The sequence below is a fragment of the Chaetodon auriga genome, chromosome 7 (assembly GCF_051107435.1).
Source record: "Chaetodon auriga isolate fChaAug3 chromosome 7, fChaAug3.hap1, whole genome shotgun sequence".
NCBI classification, from domain to species: domain Eukaryota; kingdom Metazoa; phylum Chordata; class Actinopteri; order Chaetodontiformes; family Chaetodontidae; genus Chaetodon; species Chaetodon auriga.
In genome coordinates, this window is record NC_135080.1 from 13,818,463 (window position 1) to 13,830,774 (window position 12,312).

At 41.0% G+C, this 12,312-nt stretch overlaps 1 protein-coding gene across 1 annotated transcript; it reads right to left on the minus strand.

The window, feature by feature from the left end:
* Positions 1-9,930: 9,930 nt before the first annotated feature.
* Positions 9,931-11,954, minus strand: LOC143322926 (uncharacterized). Its single transcript, XM_076734367.1, has 2 exons — positions 11,299-11,954; positions 9,931-11,178 (listed from the first exon to the last, which is right to left on the minus strand). The coding sequence occupies exons 1-2, from the start codon at positions 11,817-11,819 to the stop codon at positions 10,788-10,790; spliced, it is 912 nt and encodes a 303-aa protein (XP_076590482.1). The 5' UTR covers positions 11,820-11,954; the 3' UTR covers positions 9,931-10,787.
* Between the last annotated feature and the right edge of the window lie 358 nt (positions 11,955-12,312).

The following is a 12,312-nucleotide window of genomic DNA, read 5'->3' on the forward strand; positions in this document are numbered from 1 at the left end:
TTAATGTGGTCTTGTGCTGTCATACTGTACATCCCACACATGAAGAAATGAGAGCGTTATCAGATTTCTCTCCTCATCTCTCCTTCACACAAAGACAGGCTCAATCTCGGAACCCATCCGCTATTGTTTGATGACGATTTAGCCTCTGGGGGCAACGGTCAATGTTTCAGTGCTTCCAGTGTAGCCAGTGGATATTTTGATAACGGATATCTGGGCCAAGACTCTTCCTCTTCCATGCACAAGCCTTTGTTTATAGTCCGATTAGCAACCTGAGATGTGAAGACGATAATTTGGCTAATCTCCACAAAGATATCTGGACACAGATGCAGCTATTAAAAAAAAAACAGCTAAATAAAAAGTGCAGTTGTTGTCAGACGATCGCTGATGGGTTCCGAGATTGCATTTCAGCCAATGCAGTCTGCCTCGTCAGCTCTTCACATGGACTGTTTGCCTGCATGCAACCAAAGCTTGCTCAAACACGACTGGTCAATACCAACAGACTACAACCAGAACCAATACCATAATCTATGCAGATATTTGTTCATAGAGATAAAAGGTGCCCAAACATGCTCAGCATTAAAATTGCTCTGCACTGTTTTCCTATGGCAGAAAGTCAGAGAGACACTGTGACAGGGGCTACGATTTGCATCCCAGGTGTTGTTATAAAAACAGTATATAAATAGCCTGCACATACATGCTGTACAACACACAACTACCGGGGCTCTTTTGAAATAACCTCAAATGCACAGCATCAAAACGGTCTGCACCACGCTTTTGCCTTTGCAAGTGTCTGCACTATGCTCTGCACCCTACCTCTCAGTGAGCAAAGAACAAATTTCTTATCATCTTAAGGCAGCTTTAGGCAGACTCAGTAAGGAGGAAAGAGGTAATGTGTTTAATTTCACATCAGGAATGTGAGGAAATGGGTGTGTTGTTGCAGAGTGGAGGCAGGAACAGAGTGGCTCACCTGCCCTGTGAAAATGAATGTTTGATATGATTTTGTCTCTTTACACACTGATGAAATGTTTTTGAGCCAAAGGTGAATGAGTGTGTGTGTGCGCAAACGTGTCAACATGTGTGTTTGTGTTGTGCATGTATCAGTCTGAACATTATATTTAGGGATGCAAGCACAAGCAGGTTCACATTTCATCCTAATTTATTTTATTTACAGATACAAATGATAAAGCCCACTGAGAAAAATGTTTAAGTGTCTAATCAGGAACAGCAGAAAACCAATCATATAGTAGCTCAGCCAGGAGCAAACCAGTATATGCAGCAAAAACAACTGAAGCAAATGAAATATATTCATATACCCCTGATGCAGATAATTAAATGACAGGGAGTGTGTGTGACTGTGTGTTGCATTTAGCAGACTCTCACAGCAGAGAATACATGACCAAGTCAGCGGCAGTAAATGCAAAATAGCACTTTCCTACTACTGTCTGTGCACTTAATCTTGCAAAGGAACATCTAAACAAGCCCGATGCATTTGGGAAACAGGTTCTGTGGAGTTAAAACAGGACTTTTGGCCACAGTGAACAAAGGCATGTTTGGAGAAAAAAGGGTGGAGAATTTCATGAAAGAGCAATTCTCCGACTGTTTGGCATGGGGGGAGGATTGATCATGCTTTGGGCTTCTGTTGCAGCCAGTGGCACAGAGAACAATTTACTGCTGGTAGAGGGAAGACTAGACTCAATTAAATACCAACACTTTCTGAGAGCAAACATCACACCAACTGTAAAAAGCTGAGGATGAAAAGAGGATGGCCTCTACAACAGGATATTGATCCGAAAACACCTCAAAATCCACGATGGACTGTGTCAAGAGGTGGAAGCTGAGGTTGTTGCAGTGGCCCTCACGGTCCCCGGACCTAAACATCATTGAAAATCTGTGGATAGACCTCAAAAGCGCAGTGCATGCAAGACGGCACAAAGATGTCACAGAACTAGAAGGAAAAATCCAGCTAACTAGAACTGAAAGTTTCCTAGCTGGCTACAAAACGCCTTTACAAGCTGTGATACTTGCCAAAGAGGGTGTAAATACTGACCATGCAGGGTGCCCAAGCGTTTGCTTCGGGCCCTTTCCCATTTTTGTTTTTTCCAAAATGAGATATAATCTGGCTTGAATTATTAAAGAAACGTGTCATCTTTAACTTCACTTTAGCTCGCGTAGCTACTTACAGCAAAAGAAATTTTGACCAGGGGTCCTCAAACTTGCCACAGTGTATTACACACTTGCTGGCTGCTTACATGCTCTTTTTATTCACTTGCTGTGAAAACCAAAGACCTGTCAATCCACTACTCGACTTTTGGCATTTACACTGATTGAGGAGACACATTTACAGAAAAACTTTAACAAAATTGTTGGTAGTAAAGTTTGATATGGTATTTCTGCATCACTGAAGCGGTAAACAGTTTCTCCTGAGACATCATCAGTCAGCATTTTAAATCAGTCTTCATTTCTATCATTGAAGTTTCTTCACTTGGAAAGCTTTCCTTTCCCTTTTGGCTGACAAGCAGAACAAAAAAAAAAAAAAAAGGAAACGGTGATATGCCTGAAATGTCAGTGCATCGGGTGCTCATTTGGAACACATTTCAGTTGTGTTTGGCAGCATAATACAATGTGCTATAGTTAACATAAAGAGGTCAAATGAGCAATAACTAAGCAAGTGAAGAAAGAACCTCTTTGTTTTTGCAAAGAGATATAGAGCTGCAAATAATTAAGCTCAATTAACTGATTGGTTGATTGCTAGATAATTATCCTGCAACTATTTCAATAATCATTGCTTTTTTTAAGCAAAAATCCCAATGATTGTTTAGTTCCAGCTCCTTAAATGTAAGGATTTGCTGCTTTTCTTTGTTTTAAAACATAAAATTAATATATGCTATTATGAGTCACTTTCAAGTTCAATGAACATTTAACATACTATGAAACATACAATTCTGTGTGATCAGGAAGTTCAAAAACACTTGTGCAGTAATAAATCTGACTAAAATGAACGGTTACATTTCCACCACGCATGTGTCATTCCAAAATGTCCTCCAGCTAGTTAACATTAACGTCACTGAAGATGCTGTTATGCCAATAAGTGATTTTCAGCACTCTCACAGGCACATTTAAGGCACTTGAAATCAGATTACTGTTATGAAAGGTGAAAACAAAATTCAAGAGAACTAAATTATACAGCCTTGTCTTACATTAGTGATCAGGGCCAAAGTGTTCGTTTAACAAGATTAGAGTTGTATTTTCCTGCAATTTGTTCTGGGTGTCAAGATGCTACAGTGTGAAAATCAGTTGTATCTACCTTGACCATCTCAGCTGTGTCATCTGTGTGTTATCATTTTGCGACAGAGTCTATGTGATGACGCTGGATATCAACAAAGAGGGCAGTTCTGTGTTTGCCCTCCATCCCTCTGGTTATGAGCTATCTGAGAATTTTAGAGGTAGTACAGCATCCATATTTCCAAGGTAAGTTGGCTGTATTTAATATATTTCTTATGTAATACAGCTTCCAAATCATTTATAGTGCTCCTTGTAGGTGCCAAAGTATCTTCTAACAGGCGATCTGTGTGATCACAGTGTCTTAAACCCACCATCTCCACATGAAAGAAATCCTACCGGCAGTGTTGCCATTTCTATGCATCTACGCATTTCTAAAAAGGTTTTTGAGGAGGCAGTGCACAGGGTTAAGGGTGAGCTGTAAGGGATAAGATAATGGGATAGACATGCCTGTTCTGTTTGATAACCATTTTAAGCTATTTTTTTTTTTCCTTTACCCATGATTCACAAATTCATTGTGCTTCTTGTGTGTGTTTGTGTGTGTCAGAGAGAGGACGTGTGTGTATTTCTTCCTAGTTTCTTTGCCACGTGTCTATCCACCTTCAGATCTTGTAACTGTTCCAGATGGAGTTATGAGACACAAACAGACGATTCACTGAGGCTTTAGGTCAGAAACAGACTTTTTAACAGAGTGTTTGAGGACAAACTGAACAAAATGCTATGGTTTGTGAGTTGGTACGTTTCTTTAAGAAAAGATAAGGTCTGGCTTAGACTACACAATTTTAGCCTGATTCTGTCAGGGCCGATGAATTACCGGCATCATGGTCGATCTTGAACGACAATCGCTCATCTGTACTCGTTTAGTGACATGCTGAATGACCTGTAGGGCAGCGTCTGGGACACCCCATGATGCTACACTACACCCCAACCCCAGGTGCTCTCTCCGGAGCACAGTCAGGTAATGATGGTGAGGAGGAAGAGGGGGGATGCTAAGGTTGCTGCTGTCAGGTGGGACTGCGAAAGAGAGGGAAAATACCTCTGCCTATTTGACGAGGATGTGTAAATAATGACCAAATGAGCTGAAGCTTGCACTACCTCCTGCATTTGCTTTTAATGCAAGAGGCAGTGCATTCACAGATGTTTTTTCTTTCCTTTCTTTTTTCAGTGCACAAGACCAACAGCATCACACACACAACACTTCTGCCAGTTTGATTGACAGCTGCTTCACCCGCCTCCAGGATGACATCTGATGTCATGCGTGATCGTGACATGAGACGTGCCGTGATCGATCGAGGTCATACGTGTAGTCTGGCCAGTCAAATCTGACACGGTGACAATAGTTTCAGACAAAATAAATCGTGTCTAAGAAGACCTTCAAGATCCTTCAATCAGGGATTATAATTATACAGTTGTAATGTACAGGCAATGGCTGTCATAATTAACAGCAGGAGACTATGAAGGTGCAGGGAGAAACCAGCACAACAGCGTGGAGCAGTACTCACAAGAATTCAGTATTGGCAAATTACAACACATCACCATGTTGAGGTGTCAAACAATATTACAGATTGGTTAGATCAACTCACGGTCAGCTCATGTGACACATGACAGAAGTGCTTTCATCAAGAATGATCATAAAAATAGAACAGAAACATAAATATAGCTGAATCTGGAACGTGTGCATTGTATTATTGGAGTTTGCAAACTCAAACTCAAATATATGGAAAATATGAACTACGACAGAATCCTCCAAATCCCCCCAAAATACTAATAAATGTGTAATGGGAGGAAATGTAAAAATGTCCCTATGATGCAGTGCTGCAAATGGATGGCACAGACTCACAGTTTACTTCATCAAACAATATGGACAAGAACAAAACTGTACAAAAGCAACATATCTCTCACACTTGATCTGCCCTCAGCGCCTGATTTCAAATTACTCTTTCATCATGCAATTATCACCACTGTGATGCAGAGAAACAGTCTTATACAGAAAAAAGCTAATTAGATTGCATCGCAACTGCACTGTGTGTGTGTGTGTGTGGATGTGTCTGTGCCACAAAATCACCAAAGATGAGTCTCTGTTTCCTGTGAGCTAAGGAAACATGCATTTGATATGCTCTGCACCCTGCGTCACCATTAAAAAAAAAAAAAACAAAGCCAAAGTCGTATGTGGTGACGTATTTGTAGAGCTTGAACAAGAAAGTGTCCAAGTGTGAAAAGCTGTACAGAAATGTCTCTGTATGCAAAATGAAACCGGCGTACAACCCAGCCCCTGCAGCACCCTCCTAGCTGGCTGATGCTGGCACCATTTGGACTGCTCTGCAAGTAAAACAAAAAAAAAAAAAAAAGAAGCAAAATCTATTTGCAGTCACAACAAAATAAATAAATAAAGCTGAAAATGTGTTGGCCCAAAGACAAAAAGTGGAGTAGGTCAATAAAATGCTGTGAAACAGTAAAGGTCAGGGACTGGAGCAGATACCTGTGGTGTACAGTGACACCTATTGTACACTGGAGGCTCACACACACACACACACACACACACACACACACACGCACACACACAACTACAGACTACTGAAACACACACAGAAATACACACATGCAAACATGCTGTAATGCTCACTCAGTGATGCAGCACTGCCAAAAACCCACACACTTAGAATGTTTAATGCCTGTGAACAACTTTCTAAACTTTCTTTTTATTCATAAATGGAATTTCAAATCACTGCCCTAATTTCTCTTCCCTCGTCTCTCCTTTTCTGGCTCACTCGCTCGCATCTCTTCTCACATTTGCGGTTGAAATGGAGATTGTGTTTTCACAGCAATGCAGAGCAGACCTCCTTAAAATTGGCTCTCTTAATAATTCAGCATTTGAATAAAGCTGGAAATCCGAATGTCACTGCATGTGATTGTGTGTATAAGTGGGAGTGAAAGATGGCAGGAAGGAAGGGGGGGGGGGGGGGGCAAGGGGAGGGAGGGAGGAAGGCTTGAGAATGAAAGTCGAGAGAAAAGAAGAGCAGGAGAAAGAGATAAAGAGAATTTAGAGAGCGGTGTAATAGGGTTTGAAAAGCCTTTTACCATTAGTACTTACAGGCGACTAAGACTGCGTGCAAGCCTGCAGATAGTAAAGAAAGCATGTGCATGCGTGTGTGTGTGTGTGTGTGTGTGTGTGTGTGTGTGTGTGTGTGTGTGCGCGTGCACTTTGCACTGGATGTTAACAGAGCCGGACTTCTTCCTCATGACAATCCACCTCTCAGTTGCCTTAAACAATCTCTCTGACTTATCTAACTCTCTTTTTTCTCCATCTAATCCTCTAGACTGCTACTTCTTTAACATTTTAAAAGGAATACTTGTGCACATGAAATATGCTTATCTGTTTTCTTACTAAGAATTAGATGGGAAGACTGATACCACTTTCATGTCTGTACAATACATATGATGTTGCAACTAGCAGCCGATTAGCTTGGCTTAGCACGAAGAGTGGAAACAGAAGGAAACAGTACGCCTGGCTCCGTTTGAAGGTAACGAAACCCGCCAGAAACAGCACCTCCAAAGCTCACTTGTTACTATTTGTGCTGAGCTAAGTGGCTGCAAGCTTTAGCTCCATATTTACTGTATAGACGTGAGAACAGTATCTTCACATCTTACTCTTGGCAAAAAAAACCAAAAAAAAGTGTATTTTCCAAAATGTCCTTTGTTATTGATTCTTTTCAGAAGCATCAATGTGGAACAATGGTTTTTACTCACTTTGTTGGTTAGTCTGTTCAGGTCAGATGCTGTGGGCAGAGCTGCTCTGTGTCTTGGGTGAGGGAGCAGAGAACAAAGTTGAGAGGAAATATTGGAACACACTTTTTTTCACTCCAGCTAGATGAGTCTGTCTGATCTCGTTTGGCGGTCCATGTTTGTAAAGTGCTCCCAAATGTGAAGGTGACCATCCAATTGCACTTTGTCCCATTTTGATTTTATAGAAACACCAACTTTTGGAACTCAGCCAAGCCTAAAAACTTTTGTTTTGGTGTTTACACTCAGGATTTTTACCCGCATCCGCAGGGAAGCTTTGGCCAGCAATGCATTACAGCATGACCGAGGAGCGGTTTTTCATATGGTTGTGAGAGAGACCACAGTCAAGGCTCTTCACAGGGCTATGCTGGGATATGGGGGCAGAGCATGAGCACCTGCTCTTTCACTACAAGGCGAGGTGAAGTTGCTCTCGACAGGAAGAGTTCTGCAGACACTGTGGGAGCAGAGAGAAGAGGTTGGCCTTAAGAACCTAACCTTGCCAAGAATTTTCAGGAAAAGCAGTGGATGTCAAGATCTGCCTTCCTTGTGGAAGCTTTCAACAAGCTCAACACACTGAGCCTTCAAGGAAAGGAGCACAGCATATTGGAGCTGGAAGATGGAATCCAAGGATTCACTGCAGGCCTGGGTCTGTGTTAGTCCCAGCCGTTGACAGCTATCCAAGTCTGGATTTAAGCTCTTTTCTTACAGAATGAGACAAGTAGTACAAACAAACAGCATGGTGGTGCATAATTTTCTAGTTTCTGAAGTTAAATATAAGAAATAAATGCGTGCATATGTTGAGTTATTACAACGGGCAATAATAGGGGAAACACTGAAGGGGTGAGGAATAGAAAGGAGAGTTAAACATGTTTTGTTAGAGTAACATGTAACATGTAAAGTGTGACAAAGTTGTATCTAAAATAAATTCCAGGCACATTTTAAATTCATGATGTTGTGTTCTTTATCAGAGGTTTATAAATGGACATGTTATGGCAATTCATGATGCATTTCTCTAAGTCTGGGACCTGAGGAGACAGCACATTTCTCGTTTGGGCTGCGAGCTGAAAAGGTTTTGGACCTGCTGGCATAATTCATTGAGATAAAGTACAGTTTGTAAATTCAGTTTGCCTGTCTTCCATTGTGCATGCAGCTGTGTGCACATGCATGCAATGTCACACAAACACAAGTCTGCGTGGATTTCATGAGACTGTGCTTCAAGCTTGCACATAGTTTGCGTGTCTGTGTGGGTAGCTGTGTGTTCCCGCTTCGTGTGTGTATTCAGAGGAGAAACAGGTGTGTACAAAGGTTTGTGTTTCTGTCAGAGCACAGTAAAACACAGAGCGTGTAGTGGCGGGCTATAGCAGGGTCTGACTGAGGTGTGCAGAATGTAACAGCATTCAAGCTGTCAACCCAGTTCACTATAAGGGAACTGAACTAGACAGAAAATCAGAAACACACCATTCTCTACTCCAAAAGAGCCTGTGTTATAAAGCTCACACTGACGGCGCTCTGAGCTCAAAGAGGCGGGTGCAGGCTGTGGGTGGGCTGGCTTCCACTGAAATTCAAATGGATTTGACAAACAACAATAGAGTTGATGTGGCATTTTCAAATGTAGGACAGTCATTTCAGTACACACAAGAAACACTGAAGGCAGCAAATGTAAGGCTGTAAGGAGTAAATTGAGATGGGTTGTTTAGTGGGATGGTGGTTTCTGTGAGAGGAAGGAGTGATGGTTCAAGAGAGGGAGGAAAGAGGCGGAAATAGCAATCTAAAGGGTCAGTAAGGCTGCCTGTATTTATGACGCGACCCTGTTGTGACAAATTTTCTTCTTTTCAATTTACATCTACTGCAATAAAGGCTTGAGGTGAATAGATTTTGAATTCCACTGTAAAAAACACATTTTTTATTCCTCTGTATTCATTTAAAATCAAACAACTTCAGAAACCCTTTAAAGCTGATGATTTGAATCATTTGTCACATGACTCTTTAATTCATTCAGGGTGAAAATGTCAAATACTCCTTTTGTCATTGCCCCATCACCAGGCACAAAACACTGAACACTGAACAACAGTGAGCCACTGATCAACACAGAGACCCACTGGACGCTTGGGAAAATACTAAAATGTGATTTTCATGTGTTTCATCAACATAATGATGGTAAAACAGGGACTTTGCATGCAGAGACTGAAACAAATGATACACTATTCTTTGGATTTGCACGAAACCATCCCATCTGTCGATCACACATCCTCCAAGCCAGCACGCAAATCATATTTTTTGCAGCCATACATCATGAAATGAAACCGAAACAAAGCTGGATTTTTCCACAATTATGACTTAAAATGACTTTCCCTTCTCCGCTTTGCATACCCTGTAATTTTCAAATAAAGAGTGTCAACACATTTCATTTGAAAAACAAGTTTGCAAATTGGAAAACTCATAATTGCTTATGAGTTTTAGAGTTTGTGTAAAGCCATTGACAGCATTGAAATATAAAAAACAGTGAAGGAAACAGCCAATAAAAGCACAACAAATGTGTTTTCAGTTGTATATTTGTGGCTAAAGAAATTCGGCTCAAGTATTTTAGACTTCTAAAGGTGGATTGCAGTAGCAGATCCTGTATGACTTGGTGACTGTGGAAGCGTAACAACATGGCTGTACTGTAAAAGGTGGTGCATCACACACAGCACACTGCCTGTCTTTAATGTGGTTGGACTCTGACATCTGGAGGTGTGAACTGAATCAACCATGAGTGAATATTATTACCACACTTAACCCTGTGACCTCAGAACTGTCTCACGCAGCATCGGATGATTTATTCATTTCGATGGTAACCGTCGGACAGGCAGACAGAAAGGGGTCAAAGACGAAACCAGGTTTTCAGTGCACCAAAAAATAAAATTCGTGCACAACTATAATATTTGTCTTTTTTGGGTACCTTGGACTGTCTAGTTCTTAACTTTAATATTTTTTAAGAAGTGAATTGTGTACAACATGTGCTTTTACTCTGTTTTTTAAAGGGTGGCCCTTAAAATGTCATTCAGTGTAATAAAACTTTTTTTTCCAAAACAATATGTATGCAATCACAAAAATGAAATAAGTCAAACTACTTACTAAAGTACTATATGTAGAGTGATCATTAGAAGTATAATGATGCGATAGGTCCTAAGTCTCCATATTATGAGACAGTCATTAATCTTCCAACAAGTCACTTCAGCCCACTTCCTCACATAAAGTTGGGAAATGGAAAGGAAAATCTATTCAAAATCCATTGTAATTCACGTGTTGGTATGTGTAAGTGTGCATTATTCTAAACCAATACTTATGAGACATGTACTTCATTTTTTTATGCCAATATGGGCATTACACCAATGGACCACAATGGTTACACCAAATGACCAAATGACGTGTTTTTATCAGAAGCTATGTAAATTGATACAGATCACAGCAATGTTATTATTACTCTTAGTATACCACAATATGCACTCTCCTAAATACATGACAGAGACCAATTTTGAAAAGAAAATTGTATTTATTATTTTTAAGAGCATGTAAGTTAACAAAAATGCTGCAGGGTATAACAGTGTAAAAAAAATGTGAAAAAAAACCTTGAAATTGTAGACGGCGGCTACAACAATCTGAAGTCTACATTTATACAAATTAAATCTTCCACAATAATGGAATTTTCAAATGATATAGGTATGCCACAATTTATGGCTTAGCATTACTTACACACACTGTGTTGCTGCTGTAAACTTGTCCCAGTCTGATTTGACAAGTTTGGACTGCCTCATAGTTAAGGGCTCTGGCTCAGATATAACAGCCTTCACATCTGATCTGAAATAAAAAACTTTGTCTGCTCTTTCTGGCCACACAAAAGCATTCTTTCCTGTTGCACACTGATGCATGCAACTGACTTCCATCTCGTGACCTACGACCTGCACCACCTGCCCAATAAAGGGCTTGTCTTCATACATTACAATGACAAATTTGCCACTTATGTCCTCGATATCATCTGTTTTCTTGTAAGCAGCTTCTCTTTCAGAATTCTCTTCCAAGGGAGGAAGTTGGTTTAGGTCAACATGGGTTGGCTCCTCGCATGCACATTGGGTATTGTTCCTGTGGCAAAAGCAAGAGATTTCCCTGTGAATAATTTGTCCTACCCCTGTCGTTTCCACTTGGTGTAATCTGAAGGTGCCTTTCACTATTGGTAAATGGTCAGGCACTGCTTCATCATACCTTGTCACATCCTCTTCAGTCACCCAGAAAAACCGAACATTGGATGGCGTTGTCTGAAGGAATGTGAAGAGGTCTTGGGGTGTTTGAATGTCGCCTCCTTTCTTCACATGGCCATCAGCCATCCTTTTCACAGCACCCCCAACACCATCCGGAGCACCTTTTCCATGGCAGGCTTCTGAGAAGTTCCAGGTCACCTTCCTGAATCCATTCAGAAATGGCAAACTGCTTAGAAGATAAAAGTTGCCTTTATTGCGGTACTGGGTGACTGGGCCATCACTCATGCAATGAAGGGTGGTGATTGATGCATGCTTAGTCCTGATGTCATCCAAGACAGGTTTCAGATGTGCCCAGACTGCTTTTTCATCATGCCGTAGACAATCTGAAATGGTGGCATAGGACTGATAGCCACTGGCTGTATAAACAACACATGTGTGTATAGTGGCCTGCTGTCTATTTGCACCAAAATTGATGGCCTGGATCTCAGTTTTGAGTTTGCACCCATAGTTTTCAGAGAAGTCCATATGGACGACAACCTCCTCTTCAGATAGGCTGTCCTTTAGCTGCCTGCATTTCTCTGCCTGACTGATCCAGTTAAACTGGTGTCTTGCCAATAAGTCAATTTTGGTGTTGAACAGTTGGACCAGGTCTTTTACTGTTCCAGGCATTCTTTTTTCAAGTAATGTGGGACTTCTTTCCCACTTTTTAGAGTCTTCTTCTCCTTGACAAACTGCTCCCACACAATCTCCTCTGTATCATCACACACCTCAACTGCTATCTTGTTGTTACATTTTGTGCAGAGACGATACATGCATTGTTTGTTTTGTGGATCACAAACAATTGTGGATATAAGGTGAGATACACTAGATGTTCGTAGTATCCCTCGTTGTTTCAGTCTTTCCACCAGGAGGCCTACATTTTCATGATATATGCATGCGCATGTGTTGCGATCAGTGGCTCGAGGCTCAGTGATGTGAAATGGCCGGAGACGCAGGAACTGTCTATAGGACATTGTGT

Bases quoted from the DNA above. Each gene is read 5' to 3' on its own strand.
- LOC143322926 (XM_076734367.1), bottom strand. From the start codon at position 11,819: ATGGACTTCTCTGAAAACTATGGGTGCAAACTCAAAACTGAGATCCAG. The intron at 11,179-11,298 runs GTATGATGAAGC...CTTTTGCCACAG, and splicing joins ACTGAAGAGGATGTGACAAG to GAACAATACCCAATGTGCAT.